The following is a 20,564-nucleotide window of genomic DNA, read 5'->3' as shown; positions in this document are numbered from 1 at the left end:
GAGGCCGACTGTAAGCAGCAGGAGGAGAGGCGCTTCACCGCAGAGGGCCGCCTGTGTCTGACCGGGTTGGGTCTGGCCAGCCTCTGTCTTTCGTGTGCTGCCTCAGCTGTCTCCTGGGAGCACCTGTGCTCCTGGTCTGTCTTTGTAGCCGGTTAGGAAGGTGAGAACGGCAGCCAGGGCTGGTTCACGGGAATCGGGTCTTCTGGGCAGTCTGGCAGCCTGAGCGAGGCTGGAGCGGCATCGGGTTCTGTGATGCTGCCTTGACCCGTGCCTGTTTCCAAGACCGTGTGTGGGACAGACGGACAGGGCCTTCTCCTGGCCCAGCCACATACTGGGCACCGATGCCATGCTCCGCTCCCCTTGGGGTGCTGGGGAGGCTGGGGCTGCCCGCAGTGGGCGGGATGTGTGCGCGGCTGCCAGGCAGGAGGTGGGGTCATCGGCATCCCTCCGCTAAGCAGTTCTCAACGGTTGCAGAAGTCAGTGTGCAGCCGTTCAGGCGCTTGTGTGCAAGGATAGGACTCAGGACCGTGCTCTAGAACTCACACGGTATGCAAATTGTGTCCTTACAAATGTGTTGAAGTATTTCCTGCCATGCAGAATAAAGAATCCGAAACTGATGGGTTCCTTTGAGCTATTCCGATGGGGTGGAAATAAAGTGTGAAAGCAAAGCCTTGCCATCGCAGCTTACAGAAGACACGTACAGCCTGTGGTCTTTAGCCCCCGTAGCAGGTGGGGTCGGGCTGCACCCCAGCCTGGGGCCCTGGGGAAGATGGGTGAGCCAGGAGCCTGGCCTGACTCGAGCGGTACGCAATCCCCTCCAGTCTGATTCCCTGTGGGTGCGGCCCTGCCAGCAACTGGGGAATGGCCACAGAGCCCAAGCACTGGCCCTGGAGCATTTTCCAGAATAGACCTCGGTTCTGAGCCCTGAACACATCTCCTGAGTTAAACATTGCTTCGGGCATAGTCTCACTGGCAGCCAGTGCCAGGCTCACACCTCAGAGGAAAGCGATGGCGTTGCCGATATTTGTCCAATTCAGACATTCCCCTGCCTGCAGTTGAAAATTCAAGTTAGGGTGATTAATTTTACCTTTAAAATTCCTTGGCTTCTCCTTGTTGGACATGTTGTCTTGTATCACTAAATTGCATTAAGAAACTGTACATGACCAATTTGTTCCCTCAGTTTGGGCATCAGATTTTAAGAAAGTCAATCCATTGGTTTCTTGGTTTCAAAAACACAAAATAACAGTTGAGCCTGATTCTCCTTGAGGACAATTTGAGAGTGATCACGTTTTGCGGGTCACAACGTACTTTGAGCGGTAAATCCCAGCCTGAGGGCCAGATCTACCCCACTGCCTGTTCTAAGAAATAAAGTTTTATTGGAATACAACCACACCCATTCACTGAGGCATAATCTATGGAATCTATGGCTGCTTTCATGCTAAAATGGCAGAATGGAGTAGGTTTGCCAGGAGACCCTGTGGCCTGCAAACCTAAGATATTTACTATGTGGCTCTTTACAGAAAAAGTTTGCTGATCCCTGGAATAGAGGATAAGGCCTGGTTATGTGACCTTGAACAGGTTTCTTGCTTTTCTGTGACTCAGTTTCCTCATCTGTAAAATGGAGACAATAGTAATACTCACCTAATACTGTTATGTAAAATTAATGAATTACGAATTACGGCATCTTAGAATAACTTCTGAGAGGTGGTAAATTTGTTTAAAATTTTTAAAGAGGGGCACCTGGGTGGCTCAGTTTGCTGGGCATCTACCTTTGGCTCGGGTCGTGGTCTCGGGGTCCTGAGATTGAGCCCCACATCAGGCTCCCTGCTCAGCGGGGAGCTGGCTTCTCCCTCTCCCTCTGCCTGCCACTCCCCCTGATTGGACGCGCGCTCTCTCTCTGTCAAATAAATAAACAAAATCTATAAATAAATAAATAAATGTTTTAAAAATGGGGCACATTTCCAAGATTTTTTAAAAGTCCAACCGCTCGTTCCAATCTCAGTCAACTCTTTATTTGCGCACTGATCATTTAAAGACCACTTCACTGTTTGGTACCTCCCTCCCCTGTAAGGCCTCTTCATGGTAAAGAATGCCACTCTGTGGGTCTGTTTCCTGCCTGACTTTGCCCTTGGATGACTTTCCCCAGAAAACAGGGGTAAAGACTTGGTTGTCTGTGGGAAGGGTAGTGGCTGGTGCAGAGAGTGAGCTGAGGACCCTCTGGGTATCCCCCCCCACCCCACCACGATGACAAGGGCCTATGAGGCAGCCTCAGTTCCCATGTGCTGTGTGATCCCAGCGAAAGAGGCAGATGATGTGACAACAAGAAGGCAGGCTTCTTAATAAAATAGTAAGTGGAATGAAAGGAAATAGAGAGGAGAGAATAAGTTACAGATTATTTCCCTTCAGCTGTTAGAACAGTACGTGATGGTTGCCAGGCCCTGCTCCATCACTTTCTTCCCACCTGTTTCCCTTTGCTGTCTCAGGCAGAATATTCTATGCCACCTGCTTCTAGGTAGCACTTCGTAGGCAGGGTGCCTGGAAAGCAGGCCGACTGACTACATGTTTGGAGGACCCAGCATTTTTGTTGAGAAGTTTCTGGGTCCCTGTTCTCTTCTCCGTGTTTTAGGCTGGATGTTCTCTGGAAGTCTGTGTTTACTTATCTTTATGCCCTCCCAGGCCACGTTTCCCGATTTGGGGCTCAGACAACAGGGTTTATATCACAGCGTTGATAGCTCACATACTTGTTCAGCATTCAAGCTACGGTTTCATTTCTGCACAGGACACTGCTGATTATACCGCTGCTTGTTTCAGAAGGAAAGCTTGTGCGTGCTCAGTGAAGGTGCACCCTGCAGGGGGAGTACGGCCTCCGTCCAGAGCCTGATCCAGAGTGCTGGATGGGAGCACCCTGAAGGCAGACTGTAGGGGCTTGGTGTTGCAGCCTCTCGCCTGCCCCAAGGAAGCAGCTCATCTCTTCCTAAAACGTTCCCCTGAAGAAGGAACTTTCTGTGTCCTTCTTTATCCTCTTCCTGGGCCTCAGTTTGCAAATGCAGAGCCCCGGACTGCACCCATCTCATTCAGAGCCCCCCAGGACTCCTGGAGCTGCATGGCCTCCCCCAGCTCCCTCCCACCCTCCCAAGCCCCGTGCACTCAGTTCAGGGCTGCCCAGAATTACCTTCTTGGTGACACCCCTCTAAGATTCCAACCCGCCCCTTTCCCAGCATTTCTTTGTCCCTTTCCCTGATTTGTTTGCCCCCTAGAACTTACTACTTTGTAACCTCTCAATTTTGCTTACTAAATTATTTCCTTGCTTGTCCGTTTGCTGGAACATTTACTCCGTGAGGGCAGGGATTCGTGGTGTTTTGTTCACTGCTGATCAGAACACATTTAGAGAGAGACGGTATTCCTCTTCCTAATGTTTAAGAATTCAGGCAGGCCAAGTAAACTCAGAAATACTGAATATTTTAGGCAGGTCAAAAATCACTACTTGATCCAGAAACCAGCTAGGAGAAGAAAGACCCCCCCACACTTTATGCAGGGGAAGAGATTCCATGCTGGAGAGGTGGTCTTGCTTTCTAGGTGGGGTAAAAGGACAACTGGAAACCCCATTTGCACTTTCAGTGGATTTACAAAGTCACACTAAAGCTGAAGGCTTCAAGAACAAATTTCTTATAGATAAAATAGATAGTAACTGGGGGGATTCTCTAGCATATGAAATACATTTCAGAGTGGAGCTGCCTCCAGGAAATTTCTCCCTCGAGTCCATGGCTAGCAAATGCAGGGGGCTCGCCGTGCACCTCCCCTGCAGCTTGCACACTGCTGTTGCACGAGCCGACCCCGGCATGAGGGGAGGACGCCAGCCCCGGCAGCAGCCCACCACGCTCACACACACTCTACGGCAGTGACTCCAGAGACCATTTGTTTGTTTCTCCCTTAGTGAGACTATTTGCATTAATCATTGATTTATGAAGTTCACCTGAAGTCTATAAAAGTGCGACATCCAATTTTGTGGTGATTTCCATTTCAAAGTTAGGCCAGCATTTTGTAAATAATGATTTCTGTAAATCAACATGGAAATGAAGCACCAAGGGATCCTCGCTCGCTCCAGCCACGTTCATCAAGGCTCAGCCTGCACGGCTGCAGTGAAGAATTCTGCCCCAGCGCCTGCCTGTCCCAGGCCCAACGGTGGTCTGAGCCCCGCACACCCAGACCTCTAGCCTATGTAGGTAGTAAATTACAGGATTAGTATAAACCAGGCAAATTCAATACATGCATGAATTAAGCCCAAACCTTTAGCTATCCTTTGATTCACGCTTGATTTTTTTAAAACTTAATAGCAAAACCTATTTAGTATTCAAAATGTTAATTCAGGGCTTGAAGTTTTCTTGCGTTTCTGTCATATATCTAAAGTAACTAAAGCGGTTTATAGAAAACAGAGAAAATCTAGAAAAGGGACTAATAGGATGTTTTTTCTGAGATTGACCCCACATGACAAAAAGCTTTCTAAGAACCTCAGGGTCTGTCTGTAGGTGAGAGGACCCTCAGCAGTCCCGTGACCCCCTTCTGCTCGTGGAAAGACCAGGCCCACCGTGCCTGGCACCCCAAGCTCAGAGCCCATGGGGAGCTCTGTGCTATTTGTCTCCCTCCTGGCCCTGGCCCCGTCTGCCTGTGACTCCTCTGTGGCCAGGGGCCATGCCTGTCTGGTCTGTGGTGTACCACCTCCCACATGGCAAACTGTGCTCCTCACATGATGATGAGGAACAGGCAAGAAGGAAAGCAAGGATGGTCCTTGAGGTGCCACCCTTAAACCCTGGCAAAGCGATGTGAGGGGTCTTGGGGACTATGGCACCTGTGTTTCTGTCAATGGGGCAGCTTTTCTTCTTGTAACTGACTAATGCAGTATCATGATTGAGTTTATTTTGCTAAGGTGTTTGTTTTTACAGAATGTGCCTATCTCGGTGTTGTGTGATGTGGACGTCTGTAGCAAACAGGTGATGTGCTGCGTTCTGACAGTATTATCATTGGGAAGTTATTTAACAAGAAAACGTGGCACTCACCAGGTTCTGCGCACCAATACAAGTGACTGATAGGTGTTACCTCACTTATGCTCACAGGATCCCTGGGAGAGAAGTATTTTATGACACCCATTTTGCAGATGAGGACACTGAGGCACAGGGCCTCCAGCATGTGGCAAAGTCAAGCTTTTAGACACACTGCTGCACAGCCACCCCTGACCCTTGAGGCCCCAAGATTCTAACCCAGGCCTCCCTTCTTTGCTCTTAAATAAAGCTGGATTTTTAGGGAAACCTACTTTTTTTTTACATGGGTATTTACAAATATCTTATTTTTCCCTTTACCTTCTTGTATTACTTTTTCTTTTTTGAGGTGGAGGGTGTTAAAAGCATTAAACAATAATGTGTAAAAAAAGCATTAAAACAATAATGTGTAAAAAAATATTTAAAGGTCATTTGCTGGTTAGTTTCAGTTGAAGTAGGGTCTGGAAGGAACCATCTGCCCCTACTTTCCTTTTTGAAAAACAACAGATATTGAAGGATGGGAAGCCTTTGCTTTCCTTCCTGACCTCCTGACCTTCCGAGGTGTTTGGAGATCCTGGTATACAGTGTGAGGCCCTTTTGACCCCATAAAGGAGACTCTGGTGAGTGTGCTTTCCTTAGGAACTTTGGTTATGATGTCAGACATAGGACTGGCCTGGACACCTCTGGATTCAGACCCCAACAGTGCTTGTCGTGGAGGGGCTGGGTTGCAGGCAGCAAGCCCTTCCCCTGGGAGGGATCATAGGAGCAATAAGCTTCTAGACAGAGACCACTTCTCAAGGTACAGACCACAGTCCCCATCCCAGGGCATGCTGTAGGAATCAGCCATGTGCTCCTCTAGGTAAGCATTGTCTGGAACATGGCTAGGAACATCTCAACATCGGTTCGCAGTATTGGTGTGGTCTTCCCAGAAGGTGGGAAAATGACTACTTCTTCTCCAGAGTGGATAAATGCAAACACAGATCTGGACCCTTCTGGCCCGATGGATAACCAGCTCACACCTTTCCTTTTCCTTCCACGTTTCCTTCCAGGTAGTCACCAGAGCCCCCCTCAGGGCTCCTCTCCCACTTTGGGAGTGTGAGGACGCAGACTGGGGTTATGAGCTGGAAGCTGGTCCCCTCTTACAAGCCCCACGACACTGAGGAACTCCCTTACCTTTCTTAATTTTCCTTAAAAATGGCAGTAGTAATTCCTACTTCACAAGGTTCCTGTGAGCAATAATCGAGTTATCTGGAGTGTTTGGCATGAAGTAGCAGCTAAATAAATGGTTGTGTTGTTTTTAGAAGGTGCTATAAGTGATGGGTTGGTGGTCAGGCTTGGAAGTCAGTCAGACCACCCGGGTTCCAACCCTGGTCTGCTGTTTCCTACCATGTCTGGGACCTTGGGCAAGTTACTGAGCTGCATCATGCCTGTTCCCATCTGTAGAGTGTCAGTGATCGAAGACCAACTCATAGGGTGGCTGTGAGGAGTCCGCGGGTCACGCGGGGAGAGTGCAGGAAGCAGCACATGAAACATCCCAAGAGCTGAGGGGAAGGCGGCCGGCACTCACGTTGAAGGGGTGGCAGGAATGCAGGAGTCAGGACGAAGAGCATCGCTTTGGAAGCAAGGTGGGAAGGACTCCTGGGACCCTAAGCATTGCACAGAGACCCGGCAGAGGGGAAGGAGAGGATGTCACAGCCGAGGATGACACGCTAGACCTTTGCTGATATTTCTTTCCCCTGGCACATGATGGAGCCAGTGTGTGCGGGGGCCAGGCGGGGCATTGTCCTTGCCTCATCCATCCTATGTCACTTCCAGTCTACGCTTAGGGTCATTACTGGGGCCTTTTCTAGCACCGGTGTCCAGGATCCTGGAACATGTGTTTGCCTCAGCAAACAATCTACGATGATCATTTTTATAGCACCGTCTTCATTAAGAGACAGAAACCTCATTACATGCCATCAACTTTATTCTCCTGACATTACTAGAAAATTTGGAAGGACAGATTTGATTATCTTCAGCGTATGGGAAAACGGAGGCCCTGCGTATGGAGGCGATTTGTAAAAGGCGCGCTGCAAGGCCACCACCACGCCAGGATTGTCTCCAGGTCCCCAACTGCTGCGTTGACGGTGCCAGTGCTGTTCTTAAGTGCAGTGCATACTCCGCCTACACAGAGGGGCTCTGCAGCCGCCCCCCTTTACCCAGGAACAGTGGAAACTGTGCAAGCAGCTGACCTTCGGCCATTGCTGGCTTTGACGTTCCATTCTAGGAGTCAGCAGACTTTTTTCTGTGAAGGGTCAGATAGCAAATGCTTTTGGCGTTGTGGCCCATACGGACTGTAGCAGGCACTCGGCTCTGCTCTTGCACACGGACGGGCGTGGCTGCGTCCCCATAAGGCTTGATTTACAAAGACAGCAGGCCGGATGGATTTGGCCCAAGGGCCGTGGTTTGCCAGCTCCTGATCTATGCTAATATTAGATGTTCACCTTCTCTTTCTCCTCTCTGACTTCAGAACAATAGAGCTGCCTGTGTGGTGGGCAGATTATGTTTGAGGAACAGTGTGAGTGTGTGTATGGTGTGCTTGCGTGCACACATGCGTGCTATTCAAACACGCCTCTTTCTGTACAGGGTAAGGAAGGTGGGTCTCAGGAGCCTGAACTAGGTGTTTTGGTCTCTGAACAATACTTACTAACGCCCTAGTTATAAAGCTGCCAAGCCTAGGGTTAAAACTTCTCCAAGCAATTGTAATTATCTCATGTTTTCATAATTGTCAGAACAGAATTACTTTTGATTTCCTTTATGAACCAGACATTATAGGGCATCCTTCACACTTTGGCTAGGTCATGGAATGAAGCACAAATGGGCCTTCACAGCTCCCAGAGTGGCAGGACCTCTGGAGCACCGTGAGGTCGCAGAGGCAGATGGTGAGGGGAGAGCCTGGCTTGCAGGCAGCAGGGGCTGTGAGCAGGCGGGGGAGGAGGTCCACGGAGAGCTGGATGGTGTCGCACAGAACACACGTATATGTGTATACAACAGGGTGTCTCGCAGGGGTTGAGAACCTCATTTTGTTACCCTTTGAACCTTTGCAAGCTCTTGAGTGGACACATGTTATGAAAATGAAGGAGAGCAGACTGATGTGGCGGCTTTGGAGGTAGGGGAGTGGGATGCACACAGTCGCCTGGAGGGTCATGCTGGGTGCTGGGGGGGAGCAGTTTGGAAACCAAGGGGGTGTGGCAAAGCCTGGCCCTTCCCACATGGGGCCTTACCCTGCTGTTAGCTGCTGGGCCCTTTGCACAGTCAGATTCCACCTCTCCTAGCCAAGAGGGAGGGCAGACTGTTGTCTCCACTCAGGGGGACTCTGGGCATATCTGTCTTGATTTCAGTGAAGGGAGGCCACACCCCTTATTGATGGTCAGCCTCCTTTACAGCTCCTGGGAGTCTCCTCGTGTGGCTGTGTGCTCTGCCTGCGGGCACACACAGCCCTGGACCAGGGCACTTACAGAATTCTGGTCATGGGCCTCGGCCTTCAGCATTCTGTGCTCTCCCTTTCATAGAACCTTCTGGTTTTTATTCCTGACCTTGACTGTCAAGCTGCTCCCTTCCCTTCTCTCAGAAGGAGAGTAAGAAGGTAGGCCAGGGCCCCATGTGGTGACGCCTCAGTCGCTGTGTGTCCAAGGCCCTCTGAGGGGCACAGTTAGGAGGGCTGGAACACATGGTAGAGTGTAGTGCTCCCTCACCCCTGCCACGGCATGTATAGGTAATCTGCGGTTGAACAACGCAGGCATTTCTGAGAAGCTTCTCCCAGGGCACCTTTATCTTTGCAAACCAGAAATAGAGAAATTGCTGGCGAAACAGAACTTTGTGAAGCAGTTGTTTGACCAGAATGGAACACATCGTAGTGTTCCTGCAGAAACTCTGTAAAACCAGCCAACTTTGAAAAAGGTGGTGCACAGAAATGCAGTTGTATGTGGTTAGAAGCTGCTCAGACTTTGAAGACTGCACAGGTCTCAGAGGGGGAAAGGCACATGCAAGTGTGCGTGCTCCGCTCCCCCAGCCTGCGCGGACAGGTGGCGAGAAGCTGGCACCCCCATGAGTCAGTCCAGATGGCGTCAACATGGTCCTGTGCTGGGGGTTAGCAGAGGCTGACTTTGTTTTGGTGACTGTGAGGGTTCCCTTTATTCCTCTTCATGTGGGTAGTAAAATATGAACTCCTGGCCCTGGTGGGGATGAGCACAGCGCCACATGTTCCCTGAGGACAGGGAGGGGGATGCTAGGAGATCTGATCGTCACACACAAGGGCTCGCTATCGCGTGGGAGTGAACGGACTGTCTGCAACCCTCCTCAGTGTGAATGCTGAGCCAGGGCCCCGCCTGTGAGCATGTCCGTGTGTGTGTGCGCACATGTGTGTGCATGTGTGTGCATATGTACTTTCCCAGAATCGTCTTGACTCTCAATATTTCCATTAATGTTGGCTATAAATCTCCCCAAAGAGAAAAAACCCCTCCTAACTGAGCTATGTCCTTGTTAGAGCAAGGTTTTCTGAGACTCGGCTTTCAGAAGACCTTAATTTTGGATCTCACCTTCTCTCTGCTGGACTTTGTTTGATCCTGGTGTCTCTCCTCTTTCCAGGGTAGCATATGCAAGTGGCTTAGAAAGTGACTTCACGCCCTGGGAAGGGTGACTGAAGTTTTTTAAAGCATAAATTCTTTGAAGAGGAGTGTGTTGTTTTGAAAAAGTTTTATTTCTTATGTCAGGATGATTTTATTGCAAAGTCGTATCAGCTAATTTGAGAAGAGGTTCAAAGAGCCACACCCCTTCTATGGCATAAGCACAGCATTGCTTTATAGAGCGCCGTTCATCTGGAGGAGCCCAGGGGGCTTCACACCTTCTACAGTCACCAGATGTCTCTAAGGCAGAACACGGGTTTCCTTAAATCTCCCTTCTCCTAACAGCCCAGACTGAGAAGTTAAACCCTACCACCTTCTAGCAAATTACCACTAACATCAGCGAATTGACTGCCGAAGTGCATAGAACAGCAGGCAGACTTGAGAAGAGGGCCTTTGACAAGATCCGGAAAAGTAAAAAAGAAAAGAAAAGAAAAAGGTACAATTTCTTTTTAATCCTTCTTGCTGAAACGTGAAACTCGTGCTCAACATGAGGTGGCTAACGTCCACTCTTGGCTGCCCGGCTTCTTCTGCATCACGTGGAAGTGGCTTAGTGTTGTCCTCACCCCACCTGTGTTTGGGGACAAAATGTGCTTTTCTCTTTTGTTGCCCTGTTTGGTGACCCTCTGAATAAAGGGATGTGTCTTACTCCCCCATAGCCGACCACAGGGTCTGGCACATCGTGCTGTTCCATAAATTCTTGGAAGCACATGTGTGCAAATACCAGAAAGAAAAAATCATCAGAAGAGTGAAAGGAACAAAAGTCCAGCACCCAGTGCAAAGCTTTTAATGACAAAAATGGAAGAAGGAACTTGAAGAGCCATAAAGCTAAAACCTAGGAACGTCCTGATTGATGTGTGATGTAGTGACATCTTGAGCACAGATTTGACGTGTAAGCTAGAGGGAGGGGATTTTCTGTTTCAGTATTTTATTGAACGCATGAAATCATGGCTTTTGAAGTAATTCTAAACCTGAGAGTGTTCGTGTTCACGGTACCATCCTCACGCGGGATACGTGAATGAGAACCTCCAAGGTGGTGTGGGGTAAATGCTTTGCCTTAAAAACTGCTTACGAGCTGGAGAGATCGTCAGTCACACCGCAGCACCTCTGAGTGAGTCAGGATACGGCGGCTTGAGTAAGGTGAAGTGTCTTTTCCTCATGTCATGGTCTAGGGTTGTTCTCCACGATCGTCCAAGGAGCACGTTCCTCCCTCTTTTGCTTGGAGGGGACGTTGGAGTGGAAGCTGGCTCACCTCCACTGCCGCTGCCATTCAGTCCATGGAAGGGAGAATCAGGAATTAGGGTTTCCTTACAAACGTCATTATGAGTCAGCATCCAGAATTGCACCAACCACTTTCACGTGCACTAGATGACTAAGTTACAACACATGGCCATGGCTACTTGCAAGGGAGGCTGGGAAATGAAGTCTTTAGCTGGGTGACCTTGACCCCCAGTTGAAACTAGGAATATTCTCCCTGGGAAGAAGGACCAAATGGATATTGGAGGAGAGTTAGCTATCTCTGCCACCTGCATAGGCCCTGCAGGCTTGGCATGATTCTGGTTAGGCTGTCTCCCTTCTATGGCCCGCCCAGCATCCCTGGAACGTGCTAGGATGTATTTCCCCAGTGAGTGTCAGCTCTGCCATGTCTGTGTGAGGCACACCCACGTCTGTGTCCAACTGTGTCCAGCTCTGTGTCTGTGTCCAGCTCTGTGTGTTTGCTCAGCCTGGTTCCTCCAGTTGTCATGACCTCCTTCTTGGGATTTTCCCCATTTATCCAGGCCCAGCCACTCTTAGCAATAGGACTTTGGGCTGTGTGAACCCTGAACCTCACATCCTGAGAAAGAAGTAATGTGCAGGGGAAGCTCTTCCAGCCAGAGGCTCTTAGCCCATGTCCAATCCTGGGGGGTTGGTTTGACTCGTCCATATGTTCATTCATTCAATAAATATTTTGAGCATGTGATCTACGTCAGGCCCAGGGATCAGGGATGCAGCACTGAACAAAAGATAGGCATGTTATCTGTCCTCCTGGGGCTGATAGTCCAGAGGGGCCCTCCATTGGTAACATGTAGTTAGAAGCTGTGCTCACTCCAAGTGTTGCCTGGGAACTGAGTAAGGGAGACGGGTTGGGTCCTTAGAGTCTAAACGATGGGTGAGTTCTTTGTCCACGCTCTTCAGCCTCGCTTGCTGGGGGATCTGAAGGAGAGCGACCGGGCCCTGCCATGCCGCCCTCCCCCACATGTTCCAGGCTCCACTCCCAGGGAGGCCAGTATGACTTAGAGCCTTGTCAGCAGCGTGGCGTAATGGAGGCACATTTGTCAAAGCCCGCTGCTGCGGTGATCTCCATAAAAGATGGAGACGGTGCTGCTGTGCATGCGTGAGCACCCATGTCTCCACGGGGTAGGACATTAAGCCCACAGTAAGATTCGCGTGCTACATCTGAGTAATGAGCCGTGAAATTGACATTATAAGTTTTAATTATTATTAATGCCTTGCAGGGGTGGCTGGTGTTAATTATCCTGTAGACATCCCAGATGTATTTCCCTTTTCCTTTTATTTCTCTTCCTTAATGTCTTGAGCCCATAGAATGTCGGCTCAGTGGCAGGTTTGAATAGGATTCGTCCAGAGGGAAGCACGCACAGTTGAGGGGTTATAAGGAGCAGTCTGTGGGCGGAGAGGTAATGGCTGCACGGAAACCCGCTGTTTCCTTGGGCTGGGACGGTCCTCACGGGTGCTGCCTCCAGGCCCTGTCATGGGCTAATTAGTTAATCTTATAAAGGGCTTTGAAGATGACAGGTGCCTTGGAGGTCCGAGAGTCCCCATTTCAGAGCATTTCCTAACAGCAAGAACGAGGTTCTGGCTGCTCTGCCCCCCTGAATAAACCGCCTCTTGGCATTGTCCCTGACTTTTATTATTGCCCTCAGAAGTATGTCCTGCATCTCAGTTTCGTTCCTTCAGGTGCAGTCTGGGGAGGGAATTCTCAGGTGGGCTGGGCTCCCTCCCTCTCCCCCTTCCCTTCTCCATGGCTCGCTCTCTCTGCTCACCCTGTCCTTGCCCACCCATAGGCACAGACCATAGAATGGCTGTCTGACCACACCATGGCTGGGCCAGCAAGGCTGTGCTGTGTGCTCTGAGCCCTGTGATCTGACCTCAGGGTCACAAGATCGTTGGCCCCCAGAAGACTGGGCCACCGTGCGTGCAGGCTGCTCCTGCTCTGCTCTTGCTGCTTCAGATGGCCCTGGCCCCTCTCTTTCCCTGCTTTACCCACAAGTACAACTGCTCTTTTGCTCTTCCGTGTGGGGCTGCAATCAACACCCTATCCTGGATCTCTGTGGGGCATGCTGTTTTACAAGGGGTGTCATGTCAAATCTGTCATTTCTGACTTTCCCCACTTCCAGCCCCACCTAGACTCTATCTCAGGAATAAACTGAGCCCAGCTGAATGAGCAAACCTACCATGTGCTGGACACTCCTGTCCCGGGGCTTGGTTTAGTAGGGGCTAGTGTAGGAGGGTGTGATGGAGTAGAGGCTCCCAGGACATAGGACAACACAGCTGGCTGATGCCAGGTTTGGAGGAAGAGAGAGGGGCCAAGGTGGTCGGCAAGCCCCAGAGGTTCCAGAAGCACATGCTCTTTGTGAGCATGGATGCTGCCCCCGTGGCTGGCAAGGGCTGTGGGGAAGAGCGTTGGGAGCGGTGGCAGGGAGCGGTGGCAGGAAGCTGTGCTGAGGCCATGTGCGGGAGTGCTGGCTGCCATGCTGAGGAGCTTGGTGCCCTCCCTGCGCCCCAGGGGGGTAGGATCAGCTGTGTTTGGGCATCCGGCCTCACGGTGGGCTGATTGGGCCTGAGGGCTCACTGGTGGAGGCTGCAGTGGTGTAGGTGGGAGAGAGGAAGGGCCTGGCCATGGGAGTGGAAGCATGCCTGGTGTTTCCCTGAGCGCTTGCTTACTGGTGGGAGCAGTAGGACTTGAGGACAAGTGTTAAAGTGGAGGGAGTGGGTGGGCACATGGGCCACTGAGGGTACGTGCTTGGCAGTGGGCAGGTGTTCCCTGGGCAGGGTGAGGAATGCAGGGGTTAGAGGCTCTAGGGACAGCCGCGGGATGTCCGGATCAAGAAGTTGAGCAAGTGATTAGACTGGAAGGGAAGTTGGAAGCAGAGAGAGGCAAGTGGAGCTGGGGCCGTGGAATGTGTTGGGCTGGCCAGGACGCCTGGGCCACGGTGCTCAGATGGGTGGGGCATGCCCATTATGGAGAGTCAGTGAAAGACCAGGTGCCCCGAACAGCAGCAGGACGTGCCTCACAGGAACTGGGAGAACATGCTGCTCAAGAGCACCAGCCCTGGGGCCAGGCCACTCGCCGGGGAAGGGCCTCAGCTTCTTACCACGACAGCCAGGCCCTTGGCTGCGCCCCGGCAGGTGGGGCCGGGATTGCGCAACATGCCCAGGAGTGGTGCTGGCAAGTGGCTTCTTGGTCGGCTGAGCTGGTAGAGCCAGGGGCGGGCAGGCCAGAGCGGGAATGCCAGTGACCCTGCCACATGGGGAGAACGGGGAGGTGAGATATTCCGACAGCATGCAGCGCACAGATGGGTGCAGAGCCCATCGAAGCAAAAGCGCAAATCGGACCTTTCCTGCTCTCCTTTGTTATGACGAGTAGCAAAAATTACCAGCAACCTCAAATGTCTGTGGTCTCCAGACACTGCTTTTGAGCACTGCCCGCTTGGTCTGGGGGTGAAAGGAAAAGGGGCCTGTGGCAAAGCGAAGGTTCCTTTTGTGCACCGAGCTGAAGCTCATTTTCAAGTCTGACGGCAGGTTCTCTCCTTGCTGTCCCTCTCACGCCTCTTACCTTGATGAGTGTCTCAGCTTCTCCATGTGCTCAGGAGTGAAAAGACTCCCATCACGGAAGTCAGTGTTATATTTAACTTCTAAAGTTGTGATAGACTAAGTTCAAATAGAACAAGAAAGCTACCCTGTCTTTTTGTAAATGTAACCTCTTGGCTGGGGCAGAGTTTCTCAACCTCGGCACTACTAATGTCCTGGGCGGGGCAGTCCTTTGCTGTGGGGGCTGCCCCGTGCATTGCAGGACGATTAGTGGCAACCCTGGCCTCTACACATTAGATGCCAATAGCACCCCGCCTTCCAGCTGTGTCAAGCAAAAATGTCTTCATTGCCAGATATTCCCTGGGGGACAAAACTGTCCCTGCCTGAGAACCCCTGGGCCAGGGGCTGACTGGCCTTTGTGTGTTGGCGGTTCTTCTGTGATTCACAGCCAACAGCCCCTTCCACTCTTTTCTGATCACAGTCCTTGTGCTGCAAATCACCCCTTTGCCTCAGCCCTCTGAAATCAGGGCTCATGATAGGCTATTGTACTTATGGTACAAAGCTAGCCAGGATGAGTATTATTGGAAGCAAACTGATTTTTTTTTTCCTCATTGAGTTCTGCACGAAAAATCCTCTGGTGTTACTATTTAATTGGTTAGTGGTAGCTGTTTGTCAATTTGCCAGCAGGTTCTCTCTTAACTGCTGTCATTTGACATTGCTGAAACACAAATGCAGAGTGATTGAGTTGCCAACATGCTATTAAGTCCCCTACAAAGAGCTTTTCGATGTACTACTGCTGCAGGCTTTTGTGGTTCTATTGATTGAGTCGAATACTGAAGAAATCGTTGGCATAGACAGCCCTGGTAAGCAAATGCAGCTTCTTTTTTTTCTTTTTTTTTTAATAATAATTTTTTATTATATTATGTTAGTCACCATACAGTACATCTCTAGTTTTTGATGTAAAGTTCCATGATTCATTAGTTGCGTATAACACCCAGTGCACCATGCAATACGTGCCCTCCTTAGTACCCATCACCAGCCTATCCCATTCCCCCACCCCCCTCCCCTCTGAAGCCCTCAGTTTGTTTCTCAGAGTCCATAGTCTCTCATGCTTCATTCCCCCTTCTGATTACCCCCCTTTCTTCTTCCCTTTCTTCTCCTACCGATCTTCCTACTTCTTATGTTCCATAAATGAGTGAAATCGTATGATAATTGTCTTTCTCTGCTTGACTTATGCAGCTTCTGTCAGGGAAATTGTTGGGTATTGCTACAGGGGCAGTGGTGGGTTTTCCTTTGGTTTTCCTCTGGCAGAGACTTGGTCTTACTCAGTTGATGGGTGTTGGACACCCATACAGAAGAGGAATAGAAACCCAGCTGGCCACTGGTCTTTATGGGACAGATACAGTTGAGTTGAAGAGCCCAGGAAGTGGATGGTGATGTCAAGTTTGAGGGTGGTTCAACGGACTCCTTATTGAGGAAGAGCAGAAGAGTGCCACAGACTCTGTTTTGGTTTCAGAACTAGTCACTCACCATTTGAGACTAAAGATGGCAGATCACGTTTAGAAAAGTTGGCTAATCTTTGACAGGGTGACAAGAACATCCCATGACATTGAGAGGATACTATTTTATGGTCTTGAAATTGTACTTCTGGACCAGACTGCCATATGCATCAAAAAGCTATTTGTCATTGGTGTGAGTGTGTAGGGGGGGTGGTTGTGACGGCCAGGGATCGCTTGTCAGAACTCCTAGTGCATTGGGAACCAGTGTCCCTGGAGTGACCTCCATCTTCCATGGCCAGACTGTCCCTCTGGGCTGGACATCACGGTTATATGCCCTTGGTTGTAAGGCTGTGAGTGGGAAGGTCCCACAGTAGATGCGGGTCTGCCCCCATGACCTGAGAACCTCCTAACATGTGTTCTGAGTTGCTGTGAAGATTCAGAGATGAAGTCAGGAAAATGTTACTGGACAGTGATTGTTGGAAGTCTAGCAGCTAGAAATAGCACACAGTGGAGGACAATTTAACACGGAGTAGTGGATGAGAAAATCAGAGCCGGCCCACTGGGTAGGGATTCCACTATCCTTATGGGGTGGGGCTTTGGGCCAGTTACCTTCTTTCTCTGTGCCTCAGTTCCCTCACCTATAAATGATGGTCATTTAGCCCCTGTTCCAGTGTCCTTCTCAGCAGAGCGAGTTGGTCTCTGTGGATAGTCCAGGACCATGCTTGGCCCCCCTCTCACATGCACTGTTTGAGGGAGACTGCCATTATGGGGACCATCTTGTCTCAGCAGGGCCATGGGCTTGAGTATCCCCATGTAGGGCGTCTGTTCTTTTGAAGTACTTACTACTCTGAAACATTCTGTATGTGCCCACACAGCACGGGAGCCCCCCATCCCAGACAGAGCTAACAGGGCAGCAGGGAGTCCATGTTGAGTAACCAGATGCTATGTTTTACTTTCAGACTCTTTCCCAGCTTCCCTATGGGAAGGCACTCTACAGTTACGAGGGGAAAGAACCCGGTGACCTCAAGTTCAGCAAGGGCGACGTTATCATCCTGCGGCGCAGGGTGGACGAGCACTGGTACCATGGGGAGCTGCACGGGGCTCACGGCTTCCTGCCCGCCAGCTACATCCAGTGCGTCCGGCCCTTGCCACAGACCCCGCCCCAGGGCAAAGCACTTTATGATTTCGAGATGAAGGACAGAGACCAGGACAAGGACTGTCTGACCTTCACCAAGGTAAGGGGGGCCCCTGTGAACACTGCCACCCACCCTCCACGATGCCCACCTTCCTGCTGGTTTGAATCCTGGCTCCTTCCTGAGATCCACTCTCCTCGCTGTGCCTCAGTAAGTGGGGAGAGCGGTTGTTGCTGTTTCCTGAGTTTTTGTGGAATGGAAGGAGATGGCACACAGCCTGACACATAGCTCTTCCCGAGAGCTGACAGGGCATCCGCGGGTAACGTGCAGGACCCTCCATCACCCGAGTCATGGTGTCTCCTCGGCAACTGAGGTGCAGAGGAATGAAGTCTCTTCAGGACTGGCAGGCCCTGGAAGAGGGGGCCCGTCGGGAGGCTGCTGCAGAGCCCCCTTCTGCTCCCAGGGCAGTGAGGGTAGGACCCAGAAGCCAGCGTGCCACAGCCCTGTGCCCCGGAGCACCAGAGGGCATGGACACTGTGCTTAGGGCTCGGTCAGTCTTGCAGAGAGGTGGTGATTAGATAGCATTTGCCGGCGGCATTATCCCAGCAGAGCCCAGTGACATGCAGAGGGGCCCAGTTTCTGGGCCTCTGATTGTGAAGTGTGGAGAGAACAGAGGTGACGGCCCTGTACACCTTGATGGTCCCTTACCAGGCACGACTGACAGGCCCCATTCTTGTCATTCTTGTCCGTGGGCTTCCCTCCTTCCTTGTTTCCACTTACACACACTCCTCCCGGTGCTGGGAGAGGTGGGGCCCCTGAAGCACTTACCTCTGCCCTGTGGCAGTAACAGCAATTGCCCTGGATAGCTTTACGAGCACCCTCAGGCTTTCTCGAAACTATCTTCCTGAGGTTGGAGCCCAAGCTGCAAGAGGTTCAGTCACTGACCCGAGGCTGGTGGCTCCAACCTCTCCTTCCCCCTTCCGTCTTCTATTTCCTGTCTGTCCTGCTCCCCCCACCACCCTGCCTCTCGTAAGCGTGGTTGTAAATAACAGAGCTAGAACTTTAAACCTCTGACTTAAAGCGCACGCCCTTCCCACTTCTGAGAGGCCTTTGTGATTCTCCCTCTCTCCCCATCTGCTCAGGGCAGACCTTGGCTGTGCTACTCAGCTCTCTGGAGGGCTGCTGGGGTACCATGCACACCATTTTTGAGCAAACTTGGCATGTCCTGCACATGGCTGTTATTTATGTCTTGTTCCATTGTTCAGACTGACAGTGAATAATCTATTTTTCATTCACGGATTCAACTCTTTCTTCCTTCCTTTCATCAAGGTGTTCTGATGCTAATTTCGATTGTCATCTGGCTGAAGCAGCTTCCCAGGAAGCTGCAGCCAGACCTGTCCCCCCAACCCCACCCCTCCCCCTCTTCCTCTCTGTCTCTTTCAGTCTGCGGCCTGGAGTGACAGGCTGCCTGGAGTGCAATGTCAGACAGAGCCCCCACATTGCTCACTTGTCTGCCCAGTGGACTCTGGAGAGCTTCCCCTGAGAGAAGAACACCCTGGCCGCCTGTGACACTCTGTGCTATCACTTGTGACCAAGAGCAGGGATCCCCTCTCATCCTCTCGGGTTCTGTTGGGCTCTTGCTAAGGAGACAGACTCTGTGATGGCTTCAGACTTCTCTGAGCTCAGCCAGCTCCAGGAGCAGACACAGTCATCCTCACAGCAATGTGTGGGAGGAGGCTCTTCGAGCCAAAAGAGCTCAATTTGCACTGACCACTGCAGAGCCCCGGGGCCCCCAGCTTCCCCTGGCGTGAGCAAAGGCCTGCCTTTCCTATCACCGTCATAACCTGCTGTGTTCTACAAGCCTCTGCCTGGGGCACTCAACTCCAGGGTGAAGACCAGAGCCCATCGGACCAGAGGACAGAGAGGCATTTGTCCACTTACCAACAAGATGTACTAACCTCCAACTCTGCTGGGCACTGTGCTACACCCGGGGCCACAGACAGACCGGCTGCCCTCCGGAGCCGCAAGGCTAGTGGAAGAGGCAGGCAGGAGCAAGAAAAGAAATGAGTGTTCCAGAGTCAGCCTCACAACAACCCTGGTCGCCCAGGAGCTGGAGTAGGCTTTTAGTAAAGACTCCAAAATATTCAGTGATAGCCCTTCATGTTTGGCATTTCAAAAGGAGCAGTAAAGTAGTCCTCATGGAGAAAATTAGAACTCAGGCTTTCTTAGACTCATTCTGTGGTTGGCATTGCTCTTACTTTGAATTAGGTTGGGGGTACAATGACTGTGTCTGGGGTGTGAGCGGGCATCACTGTTGAGGTGTCTGTGGTCATGAGGGCTTCTGGGGAGATGGCATTTGAGTTGAGATTGAAGGGCAAAGGCACCAGGCACAAGATGGGTCTGGGGGTCTTTGGCTGCACAATGTGGCTGTTCCCACAGGAAGCCAGGTAGGCAGTGCATATCTCAGGGTATTTTTCAAGGACTTTTTTTTTTCTTGAATCCTGTGGATTAACATGGAGAGTTAGAGGTCCCTGCGCATGATTCCCAAAGAGAATTATGCTGTGACATCCATCCCTGCCGTGTTCACATAACCTTTTTAGGAGTACCCACTTTTGCCCGTCTACTTGGATTAGGGCTGAGGCACCCCTACCAAGCCCCTGTTCTATCTGCAGCTCTTACCTCTAAACCTCTTTTCAGACAAAGCCTCTGAAGGGCCTGGGTGATGAATCATGACTCTCTGCTGCTCGGTTCATATTTCCTCTTGCCCACACTGCTTGCCTGACATTTCCCTCCCGTGTGCATCTGTCCAGCTCATTTGTTCCCCTGCGCAGGACGCTGGTTCCATCTGACAAGTTCCGTTTATATCACACCTCAAGCGACTCTGGGCTCGGCATTGCTCCCTCAGACCGGCTTGCTTCGGCCTGCATGGAATGATGTGTTGTTGGCATGTGTTCCACTCTGGAGTCAGCAAGGAAAGAGGGGTCTAAAATCCACGGAGGATGCTCGCTTACCTTTCAAAAACATCATCGTGATGAGACTGGTTGGGTTTAAAAAGGCAGGAAGCAGGTGGATCAAAGCAAGATTTTTTACCTTTGGCATCAGGTTTTGAATAGTCCTGTTAAAACTGCATTAATTAGAGCCATTCTAAAACCAAAGTCCTTGTTTCATTTAAGAAGAGAATGAATAATTACTTTTAGTAAAGCAACTATAAAAAGCATATTTTATAACTTCTTAGTCCTCCCACTCCAAAAAGTGGGGCATGTGCAAATGCAAAGACTAAAGGAAAGAGGCACGCTGAGCCCCACGAAGCTCTGCTGGCTGCTCTCTCGCTAGCCCTCACGTGGGGCCTTGGCGCCTGGTGCCCTCCACATGCACAGGGAGGGAAGGGGGTTGCTGGGGAAGCACCCTTATGCAGGGACTTGGCAGTTG

At 51.0% G+C, this 20,564-nt stretch overlaps 1 protein-coding gene across 2 annotated transcripts in view; it reads left to right on the top strand.

The window, feature by feature from the left end:
* SH3RF3 (SH3 domain containing ring finger 3) overlaps positions 1-20,564 on the top strand; it is a 385,024-nt gene that overhangs the window by 207,125 nt on the left and 157,335 nt on the right. For both annotated transcript variants that reach the window (XM_045771844.2, XM_045771845.2), the window contains exon 2: positions 16,962-17,237. In XM_045771844.2, the coding sequence (XP_045627800.1) occupies positions 16,962-17,237 (276 nt within the window). The remainder of the gene's footprint in view (positions 1-16,961; positions 17,238-20,564) is intronic.

This window comes from Ursus americanus, chromosome 7, assembly GCF_024610735.1.
Source record: "Ursus americanus isolate L20-20 chromosome 7, mUrsAme1.1.p, whole genome shotgun sequence".
NCBI lineage: Eukaryota > Metazoa > Chordata > Mammalia > Carnivora > Ursidae > Ursus > Ursus americanus.
The sequence above is the reverse complement of the archived record's forward strand: the minus strand, read 5'-3'. Positions and strand labels throughout refer to the sequence as shown.